General features: G+C 41.3%; 1 protein-coding gene and 2 long non-coding RNA genes across 3 annotated transcripts in view; 1 reads left to right on the forward strand and 2 right to left on the reverse strand.

Annotated features, from left to right (window-relative positions):
- The window catches only part of LOC147572700 (uncharacterized), a 300,233-nt gene that overhangs the window by 80,180 nt on the left and 193,417 nt on the right, over positions 1 to 26,636 (forward strand). The window contains exon 2 of the long non-coding RNA XR_015246084.1: positions 13,599 to 13,685. This is a non-coding gene — a long non-coding RNA (uncharacterized LOC147572700). The remainder of the gene's footprint in view (positions 1 to 13,598; positions 13,686 to 26,636) is intronic.
- LOC147572701 (uncharacterized) lies at positions 716 to 4,474 on the reverse strand. The gene is made up of 3 exons (XR_015246177.1): positions 3,789 to 4,474; positions 2,852 to 3,013; positions 716 to 2,163 (listed from the first exon to the last, which is right to left on the reverse strand). It is a non-coding gene; the product is annotated as an uncharacterized LOC147572701 (long non-coding RNA).
- Positions 16,212 to 26,636, reverse strand: part of MROH9 (maestro heat like repeat family member 9) — a 90,071-nt gene continuing 79,646 nt past the window's right edge. Inside the window, exons 18-22 of the mRNA XM_086694676.1 lie at positions 25,529 to 25,681; positions 25,311 to 25,427; positions 24,627 to 24,729; positions 18,483 to 18,545; positions 16,212 to 16,712 (exon numbers count right to left, since the gene is read on the reverse strand). Of these exons, the coding sequence (XP_086550802.1) occupies positions 16,426 to 16,712; positions 18,483 to 18,545; positions 24,627 to 24,729; positions 25,311 to 25,427; positions 25,529 to 25,681 (723 nt within the window). The 3' untranslated portion in view covers positions 16,212 to 16,425. The remainder of the gene's footprint in view (positions 16,713 to 18,482; positions 18,546 to 24,626; positions 24,730 to 25,310; positions 25,428 to 25,528; positions 25,682 to 26,636) is intronic.

Below are 26,636 nucleotides of genomic sequence, written 5' to 3' on the forward strand. Positions count from 1 at the left end.
TCTTTCTCTGACTAATCTCACCCAGCACAGTACCCTCTAGGTCCATCTATGTTGCCACAGATGGCAAGATCTCATTTTTGTGTGTGTGATTTGGTAATATTCCATTATATACATCTTTACCAGTTCATCTCTTGATGGACATTGGGGCTGCTTCCATATCTTGGCTATTGCAAATGATGCTGCAATAAACATAGGAGTGCATATATCTCTTCGAATTAGAGTTTTTGTTTTCTTCAGGTAAATATCCAGAAGTGGAATTACTGGATCGTATGGTGGCTTTATTTTTAACTTTTATGAGGAACCTCCATACTGTTTTCGACAGGGACTGCATCAGTTTACATTCCCACCAGCAGGGTGTGACGGTTTCTTCTCCCCACATCTTCCCCAACACTTGTTATTTCTTGTCTTTTTAATACTAGCCATTCTGACAGGTGTAAGGTAATAGTTCACTGTGGTGATTTCAAGGTGATTATTTCATTTGACAGAGTTAGTTGTGTTTTTTGTTTGTTTGTTTACCATGCAGATTGCTTCTAGCACTGATCAGGAAATTTTGAGGTTGACTGTTAAAGGATCACATTCCTGAAATAGGTTGAAACTGTAATTCTTGGTTTGCTGTCCTGGGGAGCCAATGACTCCATTTGGAACTTGTTGTTTCTTTTTTTTTTTTAATGGAAGAGCCCTGTACAAGTTTACTATGACCTGTTTAGACACAAAAGCATACTTCAGGGAACAGGTATGGGAAACCCATGGAAATGACAGAACCAAGCAGGTGTCTGTTATTTTGTGATTCTGGCTTAACAAATTAAAAAATCGCAAAGAAAGTTTAGAAGTCAATGTTTATGCTTCAAGAGAATAGTATTTTTCATAACTGTTTCATTTAGTAAAGCCTTAAGAGTTTGAAATACCTGTAATATCCTCTGAATGCATGATTATGCTTATTTTAAACTTTTCTGAAGTAGAGAATATTTCATTGCTGGGATTAGTTTATGAATTTTTTGTCACTAAACACATCTGTAAAGTGATAGACACTTTATGAGTAAGGAATGACCTAAAATACTCTCAAACTTCAATATATTATTCAATGGCTTTTGCAATTACTAATATTGCATGTTTATTAGGCCTTATTGACTTATGGTCTCTATATCTTTTTTTTTTTTTTTGAGAGAGAGAGAGAGCTTGAGCAAAGGGGGAGGGGGCAGAGGGAGAGGGAGAGAGAGACTTAAGCAGGCTCCACACTCAGCTTGCAGCCCGATGCTAGGCTCAATCCCATGACCCTGGGATCATGACCTGAGTCAAAATCAAGAGTCAAAGGCTCAACCAACTGAGCCACCCAGGCACCCCTCTGTATCTTAAAGAACACAGTGGGAGCACCTGAGTGGCTCAGTCAGTTAAGCATCCAATTCTTGATTTTGGTTCAGGTCATGATCTCACAGTTCGTGGGATTGAGTCCTGCATGGGACTCTGTGCTGACAGTGCAGAGCTGCTTGGGATTCTCTCTCTCTCCCTCTCTCTCTGCCCCTTCACTGCCTTGTTTGCTCTCTCTCTCTTGCTCTCCCTCTCTCTCCCTCAAAATAAATACATAGACATTAAAAACAAACAAACAAAAAAAAAGAATACTGTGAAACAGCCTTTCCTAGCTTATTTATTGCAATGAACATCATGGTCATTAGCCACTGTTGGTCCAGGTAACCCCTATTACTTGGGGCTGTTCCTCCACTTTCCTGTTCTTCCTGTTTTTTGCTACTCTTGACTATAGTTATAACCCCTTAATGGAATACTTTCCTCTATAGCTTGACAGTTGGTGAAGGAAACTATGCTGGGACATATTCCATATCTGTAGGTGGTGAAAGGGAAAATAAAAGAGAGAAAGGCATTAACTGAAATCAAGCTGTAAAGAAATAGGACATCAAAATACCAGGGATTAAAGTCTCCGACACTGTGGGCTAGCTTAGTGCTTCTGGCCTCGAAAACATACTTCTAAGGAGCGGTCCAGTTCCAACCAATATATGATTATAGAATTGTGGTTCCCGTGTTTCTTGATGAAGGATCTCCAAAAAAGAATATTTTTTAGCATTCTCCTTCCAAACTATAGATTCGCAGTTCTCGACTTTTTCTCTATGTCGTGGTGAGGTGGTGGGGGAAGAGGGCCAGAGAGAAGGTTTCCTAGAAAAGGAATCAGCAGAGTCTAGTGAAACGAGAGCATTAGAAGCAAACTTATGAGTTCTAGCCCGGCTCTGTGACTGAGCATGGGGTGGCTGAAGGAAGCTGGCTTAATGTTTTGAGGCTGTACTTTTTGCGTCTCCTTTTTTGCGTCTACCCAACTCACTGGGTGGGGAGGAATAGAGAGGGATACTGCCTTTTGTGATAAGTGTGATGCTGAGTTTTGAAATATTCAAAGTGAAAGGAAAATGTAAAGTTCCATCTCTTGTTCCCCGTGTCAGCCTGGACAGAAGCCCTCACGCGACCTCATCTGTCGGCGTGACTCACTTTCCTGACTCTACCCTTGCTTCTTCCATCTCCAACAGTTTGCCACCAAACGAATGCTTTTCCTGAGAGTCTGATTAAATCACGGCTCTGCCCCACATTGCAATGGTACCCTCCACAGAATGAGCTTAAATGTCTCTGCAAAACATTTTTTTAATTCCCCAAATATTTACCCTGTTCCTAATATGGACCAGGCATTGCACAAAGCACTAGGGATTCAATGAGAAATTTGGCACAGCCCTAATCGCAGAGGAACTTGTAGACTAATGAGGAGAAAGCAGAAAATTTCTGTCTTGGTCTGTTCAGGCCGCCATAACAAAGTATGGCACGGTTGGTGGCTTATGAACAACAGACATTTATTTCTCACCGTTCTGGAGGTTGGAAGTCCAGTTTCAGGGTGCTGGCACCTGGTCAGCTTGCAGATTTCTTACTGTATCTTCACATGGCAGCAGGGACTAGGGAGTGCTGTGGGATCTCTTCTAGAAGGGCTCCACACTCATGACCTCATCACCTCCAAAGACTCCACCTCCTAACACCATCACATTGGGGGCTAGGATTTAATATATGAATTTGGGGGGAACACTAACATTCATGCTATAGCAATTTCTTCATTTACTTTTTCAATGACACTGGCTTATTTAAAAAATCATTCACCTGATCAACATATATTTGAGTGTCTGTTTTTTTTAGATGTGAAATTTTTTGTCAAATTGGTTTCCATTGAGTGTCTATGAAACGATAGGACTAGGACTTGGGGTAACAGTGGTGGATGAAATTAAATATTCACCCTCTTAGTGCTCTCATTCTGGCTTAGATGACTCCTAAAAATACTACATCTCAGAACTATAGAAAGGAAAATGCAAAAATTAACTTTCCTACCCTATATCTTTCATTTCTACTTCCCAAAGGTAATCATCATTAATGACTTTTTGTGTTTCCAAGCTGTTCTATGCTTATGCCAAATGCAGGACTATTTTATTTTTAAGCAAATGGATCAAGCTCTAACTCTACACAATGTATTTAACTGAGTCGTATTTAACACCATTGCAATAGGCATGTGTCTTACAATCAATATCATCTTATATTTCTGATGGACAGAATATTTTTCTTCTGTTCTTTTCTTTTTGGTACATAAAATCAGGGTGAGTCTTAGGGTTGAGTCAATAAAACATGGTATTTTAATAGTACAGGACTTGACTACAAGAATACAATACTGAGCCAGTCAGGATTGCATTAATTACATTAGACTACGAGTAACAGAGATTAAAAACAATAGCTAAAAAAGGAATGTAATTTTTCCTTACCTAATAAGAAGTTCAGGAGTTGAGAATGCAGAGTATATGCATGGCTTTAATAACCCCCCAGGGTTCAAACTCCTTTTGTCTTTCTGCTTCTCATGGCGGTCACACTTGGTGGCTCTTTTCTTCCCAATAGAGTGACCACATTCCAGGCAGGAAGAAAGAGGTCATCTGCCTCTAACCACTCAATATGCAGCAGTGGAGAAGGAACAGGTAAACGTAATAAACAAAAACTACCATTCAGGAAAGGGGACGATGGGAAACATGTGGTGGTCACCGGTCCATAGCTATCATCAAATTCTGCTTGGCAGACGTGGTGAGGACTCTGGGCCTTAGCACAGGGGAAGCTCATTGGTTAGCAAGCTGGCAACTCCCGAGTCTGCTTTCTGGGAGAATCTTCCTTGTGCATTGTCCTCTGTGGACCTCGATCTTTCCTCTCCGAGGTGAGGATTATAATGGATGCACTTCTAGGAGTTTGCCCAGCTTTTGAAACCCACTTATTTTGGTGGCAGTTTGAGTGCACTGAGATTATTCTAGCACCTAAAAGCTTTTACAGGCCAGGTTTAAGGGACCTTTGACCACTTTATTCTATCTAGATTTTGCAAGCCTGCTGTCTGTTTGCTTCCAGTCATTTCCACACATCAGAAACAACAGCCAAAGATCTTGTGAAGACATACTTTTTACGTGTGACAATTCTGACCTTTTCCCCACTGGCTTCTGTGCTACCTTTTCAGATGGATCCTGCTGCGAGGAAATTTGAGAAAATGGCAAATTCGATCACACCAGAAGCTTTCTGCTCTTTTATGAAAGTAGCACTGATTTTCTCTCCTAAGCCTGTACTTAAAATGCCTTCTGTTTGAAGTAGGGTAGCAGTTGGCTTTCTTAACTCTGCAAGGCTACAAACTATGGAACTGTGGTAGGTTGTGCTGTCCCAGAATGGGTGCATTATCCCCAATCCCCCATGTTCTTCTTACAATCTTACTGTGACACTCCTATTGAATGATGGGTTCTAAGCTCCTTCCTTAAGCATCCCGGTTGCTTGTGGCTACTGTACAAGTGACATTTTGGTCATAAAAGTGATATGGCTTCCTTCCATTCTCTTAGAAGGCTCACTCCTAGGACTGTGAGAAAGCCCAAGCCACATAGAAAAGTCACGGTAGCTATTCTGGACAACAGACCCAGCCCCCATCAACCTCCCTTCATATGAATGCTGGGGACTGTTCAATCAAATGAAATAAAAATAAAAATGACCATTTTCAGAAAATACTGAAAGTAGACATAGATGTGTAGCACGCTGGGAGATAAAAACTAGTCTAGATGAGGGGCGCCTGGGTGGCGCAGTCGGTTAAGCGTCCGACTTCAGCCAGGTCACGATCTCGCGGTCCGTGAGTTCGAGCCCCGCGTCAGGCTCTGGGCTGATGGCTCAGAGCCTGGAGCCTGTTTCCGATTCTGTGTCTCCCTCTCTCTCTGCCCCTCCCCCGTTCATGTTCTGTCTTTCTCTGTCCCAAAAATAAATAAACGTTGGAAAAAAAAAAATTAAAAACAAAAAAAAAACTAGTCTAGATGATGTTTGAATAAAGTGTTTCAATTATGGATCGATGAATTAAAGACATAAATCATTGTGATCGGTTAAAACTACTTAAGGGATAACCTCATAGGACTATTACTCTGAAAAATACTGAAGGTTTTTTGCTTTCCCATAGCACAAGTTTTGTTAAGATAACAAGTAATGTTTTTAAGGTTTGAGAATTCTCACTTTACATACTTTTTGAAAATATGCTTTTGAAAGATACTTTTGAAAGACAGTTCCTGATTTATTATTTAAAAATTTTTTTAAAATATTTATTTATTTTTGAGAGAGAGAGGAGGGGCAGAGAGAGAGGGAGATACAGAATCTGAAGCAGACTCTAGGTTCCGAGCTGTCAGCACAGAGTCCAACATGGGGTTTGAACCCACCAACCACGAGATCATGACCTGAGCCGATGTTGGACGCTTCACCCACTGAGCCACTCAGGTGCCCTGACAGTTGCTGAGATATTAAAGGGAATACTCAAAATGGTAAACAGATAATTTGAAACGTAAGATTTTAAGGAAACACTGAATGTGTATACTGAGGGTAAAATGTAATGATAGAGATATATGAAAGTTTTACATAAAAATGTTTTGAAGACCGTATGTCTCAAATCATCTATTGTTTGATTTGTAGACAGCCATCGTATGTGAACATTTGCCCATATATCTGAATTCCACATGAGATGCTATGTTAGTCAAGATAATTAGGATAAACTTTGGGAATACACAGACTTGGAAATCCAATGGTTTAACATTAAAAGCATATTTTTTACTCACATAATGTGGGTTGGACACTTTCTCTGGGACGTTATCCTCCAAATGGAGACTCAAGGATCCAAGGACCTTTCATGATATATTGCCATCATCTTTCACAAATGACCTTTGATGCAGAAAGGGAAGAGCAAGCATATCTAGTGCTCACACCTCGACACAGAAGTGACACTCGTCGCTCACTCGTATTTGACCAGCACTTGCCAACCTAACTGCAAAGGACTCTGGGAAATCTCCCTCTTCCTATGTGCTAGAAAGGGTCAAGGACTTGCTATCGATCACATCACTCTGCTACAAACTCTATTATTAAACTGATTATGCTAATAAAATCCAAGCTTTTATAGACTTGTCCACTCTCTGCACTATGCAAAAAAAAAAAAAAAAAAAAAAAAAAGGATCGGAATACAGCTCTACTGTTGTCTGTCCAATGAAGAGTAGCGCGTTGTACATCAGATCAGGCTACGGGAAGCCACGTCCACTGAGGAGTGGCCGCATCACCCAGAAGTCACCGGATTCGAGCAGAGAGCATTAAGTGGATGAAGCTACTGTCTTTCTTGGGGGAAAGGGTACATTCTGACGGAATGGGAGACTTGTGTTATGTTCTTCATTCTCCTCCAGAAAGAATCCTTTAAACTCACTTATTTGAAGACACAACTGATGAGTACTATTTCATTATGATAATCCTTAAGGTACAGCACTGACATCTCAACAGAGAAGTTTTTATGGCGAAGGATGAAAGATTTTAAAGTGTAACTTCGGGCTGTTTGAGCTGGGTGTTCGGAGTGGGGCTATATTCATTGGAGTGAAGATAGTTGTTTATTTCTGTGTCATATAAAAGTACGGGATGGGCAGGGTCTACTGAGAAGCCATCCAGATGCCCAGGCTAGTGGGGGCTCTGCCCTAGTCCAAAGAGCGTGTTACTGTCTGCAGGGTTGAAGCTGAGTTCCACCTCCACATGCAGCCGGCCGAAAGACACAAAGCAGATGACCAAGCTGTGGGATTTCCTCTTAAGCAAGTGATGCCAAAGTTGTACACTTTGCTTCTACTCACCTTCCATTGGCGTGAAATTTGGCCACCTCTAGTGTTAAAGGGACTGGTCTCTGCTTGAGAAGCTAAGTATCTATGTGGGGACATTCAGCAGACTCCGCCGTGGAGGGCTTTCCTCTGCTTTGAAATCACTTCAGAAGACCTTCCTCACCAGAGAACTCCATATTCAGAAGTTATACATTGTCTCCCTTCTTTTCAAAAGGAAGAAGATATCTTAGTTGCCATGATAGGCACAGACCGAATATAGGCAAACCATCCCCTGCAGCGTGTCCACAACCGTAGAAAGTAGCTTGTCTTTGGGTTTAGGCTCTGAAACCTTCACTTGCAGACTGGCCTCACTCGCCAAATACATTCATTGGCTGATCTGCGGGCCTCGTAAGGACACAGGGAGGCTCTGATTCCAGATGCTTGCCCTCTAGGCGAAATGCACCTAAGGTCGCATAGCAGGAGGGAGATTTGAGAGAGATTCCTCCCAGGCCATGCCATCATGGGCAGGGGGGCGTCATGTACATTGTAGTAGAGGCAAAAAGCATCACTATGTGTGCAGACTGTGGTTCAGGGAGGGTAGTGGTCTTGGTGGGGATGTTGGGTCGTGTTCTCAGTGCTCAGGGAGAGTGGAGCCATTTTCTATCGGTCTTCTTAAAAAAATATGGGGTAAGATTCACACAATCTAAAGTAATTTAAAAGTGTACAAATTCATGACATTTAGTACATTCATAATTTTGTGCAACCATCACCTCTATTTAGTTCTTTCTTTTTTTAAAGTTTTCTTTTAATTTATTTTGAGAGAGAGAGAATGAACAGGGGATGGGCAGAGAGAGAGGGAGAGAGAGAATACCAAGTAGGTTCCTTGCTGTCAGTGTGGAACCTGATGTGGGGTTCGAGCCCACGACCATGAGATTACGACCAAGAGTTGGACATTTAACCGACTGAGCCACCCAGGCGTCCCACCTCTGCCTAGTTCTAGGACATTTTCATCACTCCAAAAGGAAACCCTATATATTAAACAGTTACTCCTCATTTCTTCCTGTTCCCTGCTGTGGCCCCAGTAATCTGCATTTTGGTTCTCGAATTATCTGTTCTGAAATTTTGTATAAATAGAATCATACAGTATGTGGTCTTGTGTGGCTGGCTTCTTTCACTTGGCATAATGTTTTTAAGATTCATCCATGTTGTAATATGTGTCAGCACTCCATTCCTTTTTATGGCTGGATAATATTCCATTGTACGAATAAACCATACTTTGTATGCCCATTTATCTGTTGATGGGCATTTGGTTTGTTTCCACCTTTTTTCCTTCTACTTTTGACACACACACTGTTATGTAATTTTTTTTCCCTGAGAATCCCAGTGTTCAGGTACCATTGACTTGTTAACTAACATACCAGGTGCTTTGGCATTTTGGCTTTTGGGAACAACCTGTCACATGGCCAGAGGAGGAGGCCAGAGGACCTCCAGCCACATCCTGGGAGAAGCTGGCTGTGGAATCCTGCAGAGCTCTGTGCGAATCTGGTGTCTCTAGCCTTAGTCAAATCTTAGAGATTTTCTTCATTGGCAAGCCTGGGATAATAAAGTTCGCCTTAAATTGTTACCGTGAGGATTGCAGGAGGTGAAATGTATATGAGGTAACTTGTATGGGGACAGGCACACTTTGTGCTTGTCAGTTCCCTGCAAATGTGTAAAGGGCTTCGGATATGTTTCAGAGGAGATGGGCTGTGAAGACCGAAGATGTGTTGCGATCACTGTGATATACATTCCTGATCCCAGTTGTCAACGGCAGGCCCTCGGGCCCAGCCCAGGGGCATCAGGCTGGTGGCCCTTGCTGGTGTCAAGTCAGCTAAAGCTTCCTTTCGATTTCAGGGCAGCATCGGCTACTCACAAATTCCTACTCCTTTGGTAGCACCCTCTCCTCGGGCCCTAAGGGTTGTCTCATTGCTTTATTCTGCGCTGGCTCTTTCATTGAATCTGGCACTCTACCAGGTGCACGGGCATGAACACAGAAGACTCTTTTTCTCAAAAGACTCCCATCTAGTGGACAAAACATCTGAATGCAGCAGTTGAATTTTTTTTTTTAACGTTTATTTATTTTTGAGACTCTAGAGAGAGACAGAGCATGAACGGGGGAGGGTCAGAGAGAGAGGGAGACACAGAATCTGAAACAGGCTCCAGGCTCTGAGCTGTCAGCACAGAGCCCAACGCGGGGCTCGAACCCACGGACCACGAGATCATGACCTGAGCCAAAGTCGGATGCTTAACCGACTGAGCCACCCAGGCGCCCCTGAATGCAGCAGTTAAAATCTGCTCTCATAGATATTGTGACTCTGGCAGAGAGCACAGAGGGACACCGCCGCTAGTCTTAGGAAGCCAAGGAAAGGCACCAGGAGGGGGTGAAGAATTAGCCAAATCCCCAAATCAAATGGGAATTAATGAAGTAAAAACATGATTCAGATGAAGCAGGCTGAAATCACTTGACCTTTCTGAGCCTCAGTTGTTATGTCTATAAAGTGAGGGCCATATTAGAGTTCTTGTGATAAGTGAAACATAAAAACACTATGTTTAAAATTCCTGGGGGCAGTACCTTGAAATTCGTAGCCTTGTGATAAATGGGAGCCCTTGATTCTATTATTTTAAAGGGAAAGAGGAAGAAGAGGGTTTTAAGGGCAGGAACAATAATAAAATTAGTAATAACAATGGTAGTAATGTTTATGAATGATTAAATATTAGACAGTGTACTTAAGTGGCTTTTGCGTACTATCTTAGGACAAGTTAGATGGGTGTCATCACACTTTAAGAGTTGGGTACAGTCCGGGGCACCTGGGTGGCTCAGTGTTTGGGCGTCCCACTTCGGCTCAGGTCATGATCTCACCGTCCATGAGTCTGAGCCCCGCGTCGGGCTCTGTGCTGATGGCTCAGAGCCTGGAGCCTGCTTCCGATTCTGTGTCTCCCTCTCTCTCTGCCTCTCCCCCGTTCATGCTCTGTCTCTCTCTGTCTCAAAAATAAATAAACATTAAAAAAAAAGAGTTGGGTACAATCCGTATGCCCATTTTATGGAGGAGGAAGCTGAGACACAAAAGTGTCAGCGATCCTGCCTGCACCCACGCAGAGCTAGCATGCAGTGAGATCCAGGCCGACAGATTCTAAAGTTTTGGCTCCCAATCGCTGTGTGGGGACAGCTGCATGTGGTCCCTTAAGACAGCAGCATAGATAATAGGAGGAGGTCGGGACATAATGAGTCTAGAGAAGATAAGCAGGGCCAGGAGAGGGAAGGTTTGCCAAACTCAGGAGTTAGAATTTCACGCTGAGAACAAGGACTCACTGAAGACTTCTCAGGAGAATGACGTGCCTGGGTTTTCTCTGGGGGGTCCGACAAAAGGAGCAAGACTTCTAGTGGTGACTCCCAAATCAGTGAGAGGCCAACGGACAGCGCACAATCCAGGGAGGGAGCTGGGCTGCGAAAGATCACCCAGCTATACGTTCTCTTAGTCCCTGCAGCCTGAATAGCTGAGGATGGAGGGAGGGGTGTGAACAGAGGGAAGGTGCATGGAGAGAACGTCTCTCCCAGCTGAGAGGCTTCCAGGAATAACCACCACTCTCAGGGATCCGAATAAGGGGGAAAACCTGCACTAGGGATTTGGCCTTTACTGACCCAACGCCTTATGTTAACACAATCCGTTCTAAGGCATTCATCTATAATTACACCGTGAAAGCTTCATAATAATCCTGTTTCCTGGGGAATATTAACTCCATTTCACAGCAAGAGAACCTGAAATGAAATGCATTACCTAAGGCTTCGAGCTAGTAAGCGGAGAGCGCAAGACTCAACCCCACGACTCCTCAATGCGAGTCTAGATTCTTCTATCATTATTCCGAGAGGGAGACCTTGGAGTAGTGGTTCACTTTGAATGCCGCCAGGTTTTAAGACCACCACAATACTTCCTTGCCCAAAAAATTCCGTTCTTTACCAGACGTGCCTTCCTGTCTGCCCACGTGATCTTTGCCTCCACCTCAACACCATGAGCGTAATTTGCCTTCTATTAACTCGACAACAATGTCCATTTAGATACTGCAAAGAAAGCAAAATCTGCTGGAAAGTAAGCAAATTGATATAAGCGTAGTAAACATCTAATTTTTACTTCATCAGTGTTTAGAATCCTGACTATCCTAGTCCACACAGGAGCTCTGCTTAGAATTTAGATACTTCTTCTTTTTACAGGGAAATAGACTCTCTTTTCCTGCTGCTCACCGCACTGTAGAAGAACTGACTGGCAATATCTTATTAGAATCATGTATCTGGAAATGCTTAATTTATATCCTTATTCCCCAGGACAGTGCCTTGCTTACACTAGACACTTAACAAATGTTTGTTTATAAATGACTGGTTCCTGTCTAATTGGTTCCTACGGCGCCATAAATCATAGATACATTTTATAAGGTTTTTCTCACATGTCAGACACAGTGCTGGATGCTGGGGATACACAAATGTCTAAATCCAGTCTCCAGGATGAACTGATAACATTGATTTATAGTATTGTCTTCCCTCTAGATCACCTGGATTCTTTTTTTTTTTAATGTTTATTTTGAAAGAGAGAGAGAGAGAAAGCAGGGAAGGGGCAGAGAGAGAGAGAGAGAGAGAGAGAGAGAGAGAATCCCAAGCACAGAGACTGGTGTGAGGTTCGGTCTCATGAGGCATGAGATCATGACCTGAGCCCAAATCAAGAGTCAGACGCTTAACCAACTGGGCCACCCAGGCACCCCATCCAGCTGGAATCTTAAAAAACATTGATGCCCAGGCCTCAGACTGGAAGATTCTGATGTAAATGGTCTAGATTAAAGTCAGCTTGCTGTTATTTAAAAAACAAACGAACATGGGGCGCCTTGGTGGCTCAGTCAGTTAAGCGTCCGTCTTCGGCTCAGGTCATGATGTCGCGATTTGTGAGTTTGAGCCCCACTCTATGCCGACAGCTCAGAGCCTGGAGCCTGCTTCGAATTCTGTGTCTCCCTCTCTCTCTGCCCCTCCCCTGCTCATACTCTGTCTCTCTCTGTCTCTCAAAAATAAATAAATGTTAAAAAAAATTTTTAAAAACAAACAACTGTCCAAGTGATTCCAGTATATATAACGAGGTTTTATAGCCAGTGGGAAAAATCGATCCCTAAAAGGCAAATACAATGTGGTAGTGATTGAGATCCCTGGGTCTGGAGTCCCTGAGGCTAAATATTCTATCTTCCTCTCCCTAAGATGGTGACGATTTACACGACCTTTCTGAGACTTGGATTCCTAAAGGGTAAAATGGAAACAGTAATAAGAGTCAACTGCTGAGATATTTGGAAGAATAAATTTGGATTGTACAATAGAGCACCTTGTACAGTGTCTGGCATATAGTCGCCACTCAGTTTTATCAATTTCTGTCGCTATTTTGTTCGAAGGAAGTGGGCAGAATGTGCAACAGGAACATACTGAGAGTTAGAGAGGGTATCTCAGTGGGAGGCTATTTCCTTCCCTGACCGGGTGCCACCATCATTTTGTTGCATAGAAGAGAGGCCAGTGGTCTTTTCTGGAACAGTGACCTCACCGGGGACCACTTACATTCTCTCCAGCTCCATGGACATCAAAGCTAATAGAGTATACGGTAGTGCCTCATCTGCACAATGGGGCAAAAATATACCTTTTCCAGGGTTATTGTGAAAATGAATTAAGATAATCATAAGACAAATGCTGACCACATAGTAGGTGTCCAACAAATGGTAGCCCATTCCTTATACCAGGGGCCACAACAATGTACCTAATCAAGCTTTGGCTGAGTCTTCCCATTATTATTATTACCAACACATCTAGCCTCTTAGTATCAGAAAACCTGGTTATGTGTTCATTCGTTCATTCATTCATCCATCCATGTGATAAATATATATTAAATATTATTATGCATAAGGCACTGTGCCAGGCCCCTGGCGGATACAGGGGCGACCAAGCAGACACGGTGCATGACCTTATAGAGCTGACGTTTTAGCAATGGGATCAGGGCATAGGCAACTCATTGTAAAATAAATTACTTTTTTCCATTAATTTGTTCCGTAATTATCCTAGTTATTACCCTAGTTATTCTAGTAATTGTGGTTAGTGCTACAGAGGCATATAGAGGGTTCTGTGAACATGAATTTTGAGTTGGCGTTTGCAAGATGGGTAGGGGGGCATCTGGGTGGCTCAGACGATTCAGCGTCCAGCTTTGGCTCAGGTCATGATCTCATGGTTCGTGAGTTGGAGCCCTGCTTTGGGCTCTCTGCTGTCACTGCAGAGCCCGATTCAGATCCTCTGTCTCCCTCTCTCTCTGCCTTTCCTCTTCTCTCTCTCTCCCTCAAAAATAAATAAACATTAAAAAAAAGAAAGGAAGAAAGATGGGTACTAACTGGCTGGGTGATGATGTGTTTCAGGCACAGGGAGAGCATGAGCACAGGCCCTAATGCATGGGTCACACAGAGATGAGAAAGCCAGTGGCCCTGGAGAGCAGAGAGTGAGCGGTGAGTATTCCAGGATGGGGGCCATGTTCTGCACAGCACCAAAGGTCCCATTCATGACTGCCATGGGGAAGCCTGCAAGAATTATTAAAATTTTTGAAAATGGCAGTAACACAGACATGTGCCAGCAGGGAATGTGCTATTTATTTAGAATCACAATTGGACCTCAGGAAGACAGGACGTTTTGCAAGAAGGCCTTTATGTCTTCAGAGCATATGGAAGTTCAGGCTAGAGTTGGAACCTGTGGAGAGCCAACTGTTTTACAACAAAGTGAAAAGAGCTCATGGTTCCTGGGAAGTCAAGGAATTCGGGGTGGTGGGCGGCGGGGTGGGGAGAAGAGATGGGAGGGAGAAAGTGGAGAGAGAGCCGGGAGATGATGAAGAGGCTATAGTGTCAGTTGGGGTGGCCTAATGGACTTTGAAGAGCATGTCTAATGTATAAATAGCACAGAATATCAGATCTTTTACAGAAACCTCGACATTTGCGTAAGGTCCATTATACTCATTGCTGTCTGTGTGCGTACGTGTGTGTGTGCGTGTGTGTTTGAGTGGGGAGAGTTAGAGTTTACTTTGGTTTGCTTTGTTTCGTAGAAATCTAGGTATCTTAGTTTCCTATTTCTGCTCTGCCAAATGTAGTGGCTTAAAACAGCATCAACTTATTGTCTTACAGTTTGGGGGTTCAGATGTCCAAAATGCGTTTCATTGGGAACAAAATCAAGGTGTTGGTAGCATTGTGCTCCCTCTGGAGGCTCTGGGAGGGAATCCATTCCCTTGCCTTTTTAAGCTTCTAGAGTTGCCTTCCTTGGTTTCTGGTCCCTACCTGCAGCTTCAAAGCAAGGGTGTTGCATCTCCAAAAATCTCTTTCCTCTCTGGCCTCCCGTTTTGTTCTTATAAAGAACCTATAATTATATTTGGCCTACCTGGATAATCCAGGCTAATCTCCTCACCTCAAGATCCTTTAATTGATCATGTTTGTAAAGCTCCTTTTGCCACGGAAGGTAAAATATTCGCAGATTCTGGGGATCAGGAACTGGATATCGTTAGGAGGGTTATTATGTAGCCTACCACACTAGGTATCCTGCTTGCTTAAAGGTGGGAAAGGAAGTTGCTTTGATTTTGAGAAGTGAGGTCTGGAACATCTGGGTAAGAATGAAGTAATATGGACTAAGGAGTAAATTAAAAGTATCCATTCTTTCATTATGTTTAATATTAACCAACACTTATTAATATATGAAAATTCTTACTGAAGCGGGAGGGCAACATGTCCTGTTAGCACTTCATTCATTGGCATGCGTTCACTGAGCATTCATCCCGTGCCAGGCACCGCGGGGCTCTAGAGTACTCCACCAGGCGTAATATACAGCATTTACGTTTAAGAAACTTCAATGTTGTGGGGCAGGAAGAGAAAAAAAGCAATAATTTCACTACAAGCTGGTAAATGCAACGAGAGCACACAGAGCATTAAGGCAAAACACAGGAGCAACACTCCAAAGGGGCCTGGAAAGTGCATCTCCCATACACGGGTCAGGGTTGAATTAGAGAGGCACGACCAAGGATGTGACTGCAAGCAACCATGGGGGACGTAGTCTCCGCAAGACTGTCATCTTCACATTGATGCCAAGCTTGAAGTCTCAAGCTCAATGCGGTTGGGAAGGGAAGGGGGGGGTGTAAAGTAGGACAGCAAGGACGGGGTAGAACCCACAGTCTTGGAGCGGCGGTAGTCTCCTATGGCTTCTACCGTCCATGGCTGTCCCACAGGAGAAGCTGGTGTCAATGGAACTAAACCCACTGGCTCAAAAGTCAGAGAGGTGGAAGGAGGACCCCAGGGCAGATGCAGTGACTGCTACCCCACACCAGTGCGGTGGGCCCACGAAGCAGTGGAAATGTGCGAGCGTTGCGAGTTGACACATTACAAAGACACAACACCTGAACCGTAGGGGTTACCGGTAGTTTCCTGTGGCTGGAGGGGTTGATGCCAGAGAGGGAGCACAGGGTGGGAGGGAGGTACGGTGAGGGGAATGAAAGATGAGCCCAAGCAACAGGTCAGGCAAGACCATTGAGGACTTTCTGATGGGTCAGGATGGCGGGACACCAGATCCTGAGGGCAGTGGTCACCACTAACTAGGACGGGTTATCCTATTTTCATTTCAAAAAGTTTAAAGTGATGGGCACAGCATCACCTTCCCCTCAGGCCTCAGCTCTCCCCACTCTTTCCTTGCCCACCTGTGTCCTTAACAAAGTCTCTAGCTCTCCCCCAACACTCTTCTTGCCTCAGTGTCTGCAACAAGAATGCAATAATACAGGGGCTCCCCTTCGTCCTGCAGTACAAGTTCCGTTCCTTCCTTTTTGAAACTTCCCTGGGCAGCATTTGCCCAAGCAGGATGGAAACAGCCATGCTGTGACTCTCCTGAGAACAGAAACCCTGTTTATATCATCCAGATGTCCCCACCGCCTACCATCATGCCTGGTACTTGGAAGGTGTTCAGTAGACGCAGGTTGATTTGATCAAAATCAAGAGCTTCTCATAAAATGCTTTGCTTATATGATTTTTCAATTTTATTAGCGGATTTGATGAGGTGAACTCTCTGCTCAGCATCAAACATAAAGAAGAAATAGATTTCTCTATTTGAATAGAGAGTTAAGAAGCGACAGGAAAGGCTTCCAGCATCCTTCAGAAAAGCACGTACCTATAGACTCAAGTCATCAGGTGGGAAAGGAAAATCATTCCTCTTCTGGGAAGTTCTTCAAGTCTCATTCTTTACAAACATGTATACATAATTCTCATCGGTAAGTCCTTCCTTGTCACCATCGGTTTCCTTAATCTTCATAGGACTGCTGGCCAGGTTGTTGGGCCAGTTATAATTGTAAAGAGGCTTCAATTTTTTTATATAGATGAAGTGAAATAATCTTCGGAAGGTTTGTTTAACATGTGAGGATGTCAGTCTGTGGGCTATTTCCTTAAAAATTTTGTGGGTGATTTCTGCCAACTGCCTGATGATGGGATCTTCGTCCCAAAGCACTCTGTCAATAGCTGTTAAGAGCAGAAGAACCTTTAGTTCAAGACGTCTCTTTCGTGGTCGAGAAGCTCAAACCCTGAACAAACACCATGTCTCACAGAGTCTCTCCTTCTCTCCTCTCCACCCTTAAATTTCACTATTTTGGCTAGAAGCAGCCTGGAAGTTTTATCTGCTATCCCCACCAGACCTCATTAAAAGAAAAATAGGGGGGCGCCTGGGTGGCGCAGTCGGTTAAGCGTCCGACTTCAGCCAGGTCACGATCTCGCAGTCCGTGAGTTCGAGCCCTGCGTCAGGCTCTGGGCTGATGGCACAGAGCCTGGAGCCTGTTTCTGATTCTGTGTCTCCCTCTCTCTGCCCCTCCCCCGTTCATGCTCTGTCTCTCTCTGTCCCAAATAAATAAATAAACGTTGAAAAAAAAATTTAAAAAAAAAAATAAAAGAAAAATAGGAATTCTCACTAAACATTGACTGAGTGCCTGTCATGTGCTAAGCATTCTGCTACATGGCATAAATATATATTCATCAAGAGGCTCAGTAGTACTCATAATAATGAGAAAAGTTGGAATCTGTCTAAACATTCATCAACAGAGAACCACGTAAAAATCCGTCATATCATAAAATGAAATGGCACACACATATTACCACGATGATGCAAACCCCTGTTTCTTGGCACGAATATATGAATATTGGCATGAATATATGAGGAAATGAGAAAGTTACACAACTTTTTGATAATTCAAAAAATAAATATATAATAGCTTATATTCTTGAAAAATATCTGAGCTAATACATATACCAAAAGGCTAATGTCATTATATCCAGACACCAGGCTTGTGGGAGTTATTTTCTTCTTAACAAGAAGAAATGGTGGGGGGAGGGGAGGACAGATGTGGAAAAGGGAGGAGAAGGAGCAGGAAGAGAAGGGGGGGAGAAAGAAGATTCTGAGGACACGGAGGCAGAATTACAGGGCTTAGCATTTGCAGGTTGTCCACAGGTAGGTATTGAAGAAATGAGTGAATGGGGGGAATGAGGGAATAAAAAAGGAAGATCATAATGTGTCGATGTCGGTTCATCAGTTGTAACAAACATCTGGAGTGGGGGAGACGTTGATGGTGGGGGAGGCTGTGCAACATTGTGAGGGCAGGAGGTATATAGGAAATCTCTGTACCTTCCTGTCAATTTTGCTGTAAATCTAAAGCTGCTTTAAAAAATAAAGTCTATTACACACACACACACACACACACACACACACACACACACACACACACAGAAGGGAGGGAAGCTGCCACCCTATTTTCTATCCCACCTGTTTGTAAATCTGATCCTGATGAGGAAATAGAGGCTAAGAGAGAGATGCCAAAGTTCGGACATCTTGAGAGCAAACACTGTTCCTTAATTCTCTCCGGAGCAAGTGGAGAAAGGGGAGGTAACGGAAGGGAGGAAAGGGAAGCAGAAAAGGGAAAGGAAGAAAAGAAAAGAAAAGAGAAGAGAAGAGAAGAGAAGAGAAGAGAAGAGAAAAAAAGAAAAGAAAAAGAAAAAAGAAAAGAAAAAAGAAAAGAGAAAAGAAAAGAAAAAAGAAAAGAAAAGAAATAAAAGAAGAGAAGAGAAAAGAAAAGAAAAAAGATACCCTTCAACCTAGTTTTTCCATTGATTCCTCCCTACCACCCTCCTCCCGTCCCTGGCACCATTATAGAACACATATGTGAATTGAATCACAGACAGTGAATTCATTTAGACTTATACATAACTCATACATACAGATTTCATTATAACTTCAACACTTACCTTCAAGCATGACTTCAATTTCATCTCTGAGCAGTAAATGGCCACCTGATTTTGCCAAGTACCCTACGCACAAAGTAGTATTAGAGTGACCCCAAAATACATTGTGGAAATGCATCCTCTAATCTAGCTGCCTCCATAGCTTTCCTCAAAGCAAACCATGTCTTAGATTATCCTTGGAACACCTTTTAGTGCTTTCAAATAATTATTATTTAATGATACTTTTTATGGAGATATATTTATGTGTATCAATGTGCATAAATCATATTGGCACAGCTCAGTGCATGATTACTGAGAACATTTCTAGCTCCACTTAGGTCATTAAATAGAAAAACTGCTACCATTCCAGAAGTCTCTGGCATGCCCTTCCCAATCTCCTCCCCCACCCCTTAGATTATTCTTTAGCTCAACTTGTTGTTGAGCATTATTGGGAGGTTCATCCAACTTCTTTAATGAAGCAATAGTTCATTCATTTTCACTGCTACATATCAGGAGTTGGCAAATAAAGTTTTCTTGGAACAAAGCCAAGCTCATTGGCTCATATATTTATGTATTATCCATTGCTACTTTTATCCATTCTACTTTTATGGCAGAGCTGAGTAGTTTTGACAGAGACCAACAGTACTCATATTTTAAAACAATTACTATCTGTTCCTTTACCGAAAAAGTTTGCTGAACGCTGTTATGTGATACTCCATCTTATGAATGCAGCATTTAAAAAAATCCATTCTGCTGCTGCTGAACAATTTGAGGCTATATGAATAATGATATTATCATGGGCATTCTTGTACATGAATTTTGGTATGCATTTGTACGCATTAATGTTTGGTATGTAGCTAGCAGAAGACTTATTGCCTAAGGGATATGCTTATCTTCCCCTCTAATCGTTACCGTTAAACAGTTTCCATAGTGGTTGTATCAATTTTCACTCCCACCTGTAACTATGAACATTTCCATTGCTTTGCCTCCTACCACTTGATATTGTTAGTCTTTTTCCTTTCAGTTATTCTCATGGATTTGGTGGCATCACACTGTGATTTTCTTTGCTGTTTTGGCCATGATTAATAAGAATTTTATATAGTGTTTATTGGCCACTTTTATATTTCTTTTGTAAAATGCCTGTTCTGACAAGTCCCTTGCCTGTTTTTATATTGAGTTGTCTTTTACTTATGTATTTGTAGGCGTTTTTATTCTGGGTACTAATCTTTTTAAATGTTACATGCCTTACAAATTCTTCTCCTGCTTTGGGGCTAAACTTTTCCATTTTTTTTTTAATAAACAGAAGTCTTTAATTTTAATGTAGTCTAGTTCACCATCTTTTTATTTATGGTTAGTGAATTTTGGGGTCCTTATAAGAAATCTTTGCTGTCTCAAGGTCATCCTGGTATCCTACTACTCAGTATTTACTTCTAGAAGCTTTATTGTGTTACCTCTTACACTTTTGGATTGTAGATCCAACTGTAATTATATTGCATAACATAGGAGTCAAGATATTTTTTATATCCCTGTGTGATTAACCCAGAACTGTTAAAGCAAACACTGTCCTTTCCCTATTGCTGTGCAGGGTCACTTGTATCATAATTGTGTGTGTGGCGGGGGTGAGGGGGGGGGGTAGTGTCTTGACTTCATTCGATCACAATGCCACTGCCACATTACCTTAATGTATACTGTGTCCTGATATCTACCCAGTAGTATAAGTTTTCAACGTTGTGGTTCTTCCTTAAATCATCTTGGCTATTCTCAAACCATTACATTTTCATGTAAAATTTAGAATCAGCTTGTCTCATTTCACACGCAGACACACCACACACACACACACACACACACACACACACACACTCACACACTCACACTCAGAGCTCCTGGTGAGATTTTGTTTGGGATTGCACTGAATTTACAGATCAGTTTGGGGAAGAGTCGAAGCTACCATACTCTCTGATCCTTTAGTCCACCAACATTATATATCTAAGTTTCTAAAAATTGTCTCAGGGTTTTCTGGTTTTCTGCGTACCCATCTTGGGCATCTTTCTGTAGTTTTATTTTGAGTTATTTCAGGATTTTTTGGTGCTATTGTATTAGGCATTTTCAAAAGTTTGATTTCCCGATGGTTTATTCTTAGTATATAGAAATCTGATTGATCTTTGTATTTTGATGCTGTGTCTAGAAAGCTTGCTAAGTTTATGTATTAATTCAAACAATTTTTCTGAATTCCTTCCAGTGTTCTAAATATTTTTAAATATAATTATTTATCTACATATTTTAAAAGTTTTATTTTCCTTTTACAAACCTAGATGTGTTATTTCTTGTTATTACCTTATTTCAGTTTTGGAAAATTCTTGGCCTTTACCCTTCAAATATTTTTGTCTCATTCTTCTTCCTCTCTCCTTATGGATGTGTATTTCTCACCTTTTCACCGTGTCTCATACTCTTATGCTCTTTTCCTATTTTCTACTCTTATCTCTTCAAACTTTGATCTTGAAGCTGAATATTTTGTTCTGACAGATCTAATTCTCAAAGTCTCTTTTCAGGTCTTTCTAATCTGCTGTTAATTTTACCCACTGAATTGTGCATTCCGTTTTATTAATCTTTTAAACACATTTATAATTTCTATTTTAAAGCTCATTCAAGAATTGTATATCCTGGATTCTATTTCCACTGTTTGGTTTTTTCTTGCATTAAAAAATTCTTTCTATATGTCTGTTTTTTTTTTAATTTTGTTTTATTAAATGTCAGCTATTTTGTACAGAATTCTATGCCGATAATGGGAATTTTTAGGAATTTCTTGTCTTTTCTTATGGATTTATAAAGAATCTTTGGACAGTGAGAACTCACCCTTCATTTGTGGTATCATCTCAATTTGGGTTCTGACTGTTTATAGTGGTTTTGCCCTGCAGAAGTATTTACTTTTTTTTCATAGTTTATCAATCTTTTCCTCATGGTTCCTAGATTTTGACCTTTACTTTAGAAAGGTCTTTCCCACCCCATGACTATACAATAAATTTTTCCATACTATTCTACTTTATTTATCATTATGGTTTCATTTTTAGCATATGAGCCTTTGACTATTTGGAATTTATTTGAAGTAAGTAAGTAAGATAGGAATGAAATAATTTTTGAAATTCCAGATGGCTCACCAGGTGTCCCGAAGCTATTTAAGGAAGATTCTATATTCTCATCCCTGTTAGTTAAAGCCAATGATTCACTTTAAAACACTGCATGTTTTGATAGTTATTTCTGGATGGTACTTTGTTCTAGTTGTTTGTCTATTTATTCCATGTGATTTTAAGTACTGTAGCTGTATTAATATCTGATAGAGCTAGTCCCCCACCCCCACCCCTGGCCCCATCTTTTTTTTTTCTCTTGGTCAGAATTTCCTGGATATTCTTGCGTGCTAACTTTCCACATTATTTTTAGAATCAACATGTCAGTTTTGCAAAAAGAAAGCCATACGATATTCGAATTGGCAGTGCATTCCATGCATACATCCATGTAGGAAAGAATTGGCACATTTTATTTTTTTTGTTTTTTTTTTTTGAAGTTTATTTATTTATTTTAGAGAGGGGGGAAGGGACAGGGAGAAAGGGAGAGAGCGAATCCCAAGCAGGCTCTGTGGAGCCCGATGCAGGGCTTGGATTCACGACTCTGAGGTCATGAACTGAGCTGAAATCAAGAGTTGGATGTTCAATGGACTGAGCTACCCAGGCACCCCAGAACTGGCACGTTTTTAAATTTGATTCTTTCTTTCCCAAAATTTGGTTTATACCCTTCTATTTTTTCAGATCTTCTTTGTGTCTTTCAGTAATACTTGCAAGGTTTTTTTTTTTTTTTCCATAGAAATATTGCACACATTGTAGTTTCTTTTTCCATCTCCCTTCCTTCCTTTTGTCTGTCCGTACTTCTTTCATTCCTTCCTCCCTCACTCATCTCCCACCCGCCCCCCGGGACTCTTATTTCTTTTTCTTTTCTTCCTTTCCCCCCTCTTTGGTGCTCTCTCCTTTTCCCTTCCTTCTTCTTTCCTCTCTCTTCTTTTCATTCCATTTAGGATTTTGTAGGCACTATTCTACTTTATTTTAGGGTTGAATACCGAAGTGGAGAATTCTAAGGCCAGATTTACTTATTTTGTAACTTATAGATGACATTTCCCCCCCCAAATGCTCAAAGAATTCTTTAACTGTGAAGTTCCATAACTTCATTAGGAAATGTCTTAATGCTGCATTCTGTATAAAATGTTTCTTGAAAAACATGCTATCAAACCTCAGTTTATTTAATTCTTTTATTTCTTAAATTATACCTCTTTTTTAAGTTTATTTATTTTGAGGGAGACAGAGAGCATGAGCAGGGGAGGGGCAGAGAAGAGGGAGAGAGAGAGAATCCCAAGCAGGCTCTGCACTGTCAAGGCAGAGCCTGACGTGGGGCTCAAACTTAACCAAACCATGAGATCATGACCTCAGCGGAAACCGAGAGTTGGATGCTTAACTGACTGAGCCTCCCAGGAGCCCCTTAAGTTATACCTTTGGAATGAACGCCTTTTTGCTCTAATCATTTTCTTTAAAATTTTAAAAAAAAATTTTTTAATATTTATTTATTTTTGAGAGAGAGAGAGACAGAGACAGAGACAGAATGCGAATCGGGGAGGGGCAGAGAGAGAGGGAGACACAGAATCCAAAGCAGGCTCCAGACTCTGAGCTGACCGCAGAGAGCCTGACACGGGGCTCAAACTCACCAGCCATGAGAACATAACCTGAGCCGAATTTGGACGCTTAACTGCCTGAGCCACCCAGGCGCCCCTAATCATTTTTCTTCTTCAGGGATATTTATGCATAGTTGGCATTTCTTTTATCTATCTTCTGGATTGCTCATTGCCCCTTAGCTTTTCAAACTGTTTCTTGCCGGTTTTCGTTCCTCTTGCTAGCATTTCTCAACCCTGTACCTGTTGTTCCCTCCTTCCTAAGGTTCTCAACAATCTATATTTTCTCTTCTGCTGGCTATAGTGTACTAATGGTTATGTAGTTTTTTTCTTACGCTTTCCCCCCATTCTTTGAAAGCCGATTTTTCCTGTGCTCCCGTTCTCCTATCATATACTGCCCGTGTGTTGACATTATACCTTAGATCTTTACATAACAAAGTTTTGGGTTCACAGAAATATATATCATGGTTTTTATCTGGTCTGTAGAAACATTTTCTAATTTTTTTTTTTTGTCCTCCATTTTCCCCATGGAAATACCTCTGTAGAAAGGTAATGCCTTTTTCAATTATTTATTTTGGGATCTTGCAATATTAGTTATAGAGGACTGTTTGCAGAAAGTTCCAGGGTAGAATTCAGGATAGGAGCTCTTTCCGGTTTGAAATAAAGTTCTTATGACACAGGATTTTCTGCACGTTTGTGTTGCGTTGCTCCTCTAAGCCCCAGAGAGACTGTGAGCTCTAGTGATGAGCCTGGTTTGATTTGTCTTCTACCTTCGCTGACTGACAGACTCCTCTCTACAAGTCCGACTGACATGACCATTTCCTCAGTCCTGGGTGCCCCTGCTACTCCATGATGCTAAATAGGGTCAAGGGAAGATCCCACTACCAAACAGGGAGCTCACTTCCTGTCATTCCAAATAAAGGTTTATTAATTTCGATCTTTATGGTAACAAACTAGTGAGGGGGGACAAAACCCCTGTTTGGTCAGGTGTGTACAAGATCAAAAACTTTAGTTGTCCTCTGTTAGAATCTTCCTGCACCTCCCCTCCCCCCACAACACTTTTGAAAGAACTTTATTGGATTCAGTAGCATTTCCTCATCTGTAATTTGTAGTTACAGTTGTCCTGTTTTATTGAAGATGGTATTTGTATTTTTTATATTCTTCTTGCTCTTTGGGTAGATTTTTAGGCAGTGAAGGGGAAGAATTAGCAATGGTTTGCCACCATCTTAAAATCTGAAATTCATCCTGTTGAATGCACTTTGTATAATAATACTTACTGTGTTAGCAAATAGAACTCTATTCTCATCACATATCTAACTTTGATTAATAGATACCACCATGGCAGGTGCTGCCCCTCATAAACCAAGAAAATTTGTATTTTTTTAAGAAAGACTTCCAGCTGCTACCCCATTCTGTACCTTGTAAGGCAAATTAAAAAATGAGAATTGAATTTTATTTACCAATTAAAATAACTGATGCTTTCCTCAGATATATTCGGGAGCTTCTCAGGAACCCCAAGGTGTCAGATATCAAATCTGTAATGTAGTTCTCATGAGAAACAAGCTGAAAATAAAATGGGGGGGGGGGGAATCTCAGTCATTGGCAAAAGCATGTTTCTTCTAGAGAGGCTTGGTTGCTTATACCAAATTAGGACCAATTTAAACCTTGGAGATTTCTACGTATACACTTTACCCTTTTGTTTGGAGATGTTATTCAGTTTATTATATGATTCCTAAGCCCAACTTTGTGTTTCCAACTTTTGCATAGCGTTCTTCCAGCCCCACTTGTCTATTGCTGCAATTCATGCTGGTTTCCAGAACACCAGCTCATTAAGATGATGACAAAGTAACTCCAGTTTTGCTTCTGGTGATCTGAAATGCTGTTCCTACGTTTATCACCATCCGTAGCTCAAAGTAAGTGGGTTGGAGAAAGATAATCAGAGGCGATCCATGTTGGGGAAGAAGCAGAAAATTTAATTTTTTTCTGGTCTTAAGCCCTGGCTTGTAACTATTCATGTCTTATCTTTTCTTCACATTCCTTCTCCAGGGTCCACTCTTGTCCCTGCCACACCTTTCATCACTTTGGGTCTCCTTTCAAGTTATTTCTAGAACTCCTAAGGTAGTAAACATTGTGGGGCTACTTACAAGATTGTTACAGATGTTGAGCACCACCAGCTCAAAATTGTAATATTTGTCTTTGAGCAAATAAGATGTTGACCAGTTTAATTCTGAGGTACAGATTGTTAATGTATGTCTACATGCCTGTGAAGCAGAAAAAGGTCACTGAGGATCTGCTCGTCTGATGTTACCAAAAACACTATGATTCTATGCAAAACTAGGAAAAATGAGATCACAGGACTTACTTTAACTACACTGATATCTGTGTCTTCCAAAAACAGGATCAGGGGCACCAAGCCTCCAAGAACCACATCATTTAGCATCCACATGTAATGACTCATGTCCCTGAGTAATTCACCAAAGTGTCGAATGGCCATACTCCGAATGCCTTCATTACTCTACAATATGCACACAGAGAAAGGTCACATATGAGGATATTACTAAGGCTTTTTTCTTTAAGCAGTGGGAGATACATATCTCACACTTGTGTATATATGTTTAAATATATTTACATGTATATATACTATATGTGTATATATACCATGTAGATATATGTACATACATACATACATATATATAATTATAATTATCATTTATTTTTAGAAAAGATTCATCTCAGTCTAAGTAGTCAGCTTTTTTCTGATTGGAAAATAAAGATTCGCTTACTCAAATTCAGATGCGTTATGAAAATTCCCTGTGAAAAGTGTTTCTTAAATTCAGGAAGACGGTATTTAAGAACGTTCTAAAAATATAAATTGGAATAATCTGTATAACCTGGAAGTAATTTCTATAAAGGTGCTTAAAGTAACCATGGTGCATTCAAAGGCTGGAGGCCTTTGCAGATTACTGGTGAATACCAATGGGAACTCTTTGCATATTGGCATAAGAACCAGGTTTCTAAGAGCTTGCTTATGCCAAATAGGAAGGTTTTGGGATTATAAAAAGCTAGGAGAGAAAAACTGCAAGTCAGAGAAAAGGTTAATCTTTAAAAATATCGTATCACTTCCCAGTTTTTGTTCATGATTTCATTAATTGCTTTTCCTTTCTGTTTTCAGAAATATATTAGATATATTCCCAGCAAAATACAAATGGCTAATGTGGCTTTGTATGTTCCTTCCCGGAGGTAACAAATGTGGAAGAAAGCTAAAACCTAAAGCAATGGTCATCAAGTCATGTCCTTGGGGCTAGGAAGCTGATGTAAACAAGCAAAGCAGGTAGCAGGGAGGGGGGGGGGGGGGCTTGAAGCAGAGGGCTCTGGCCTCTCTCAGAGAGGGCACCAAGCTCCTGCAGACTGTTGCCAAATGGGTTTGTGGGCTCCAGTATTCTCAAATCTTCTGGTATTTCATTTACAAT

Source organism: Puma concolor, chromosome E4, assembly GCF_028749965.1.
Source record: "Puma concolor isolate L17-30 chromosome E4, mPumCon1.1.hap2, whole genome shotgun sequence".
NCBI classification, from domain to species: domain Eukaryota; kingdom Metazoa; phylum Chordata; class Mammalia; order Carnivora; family Felidae; genus Puma; species Puma concolor.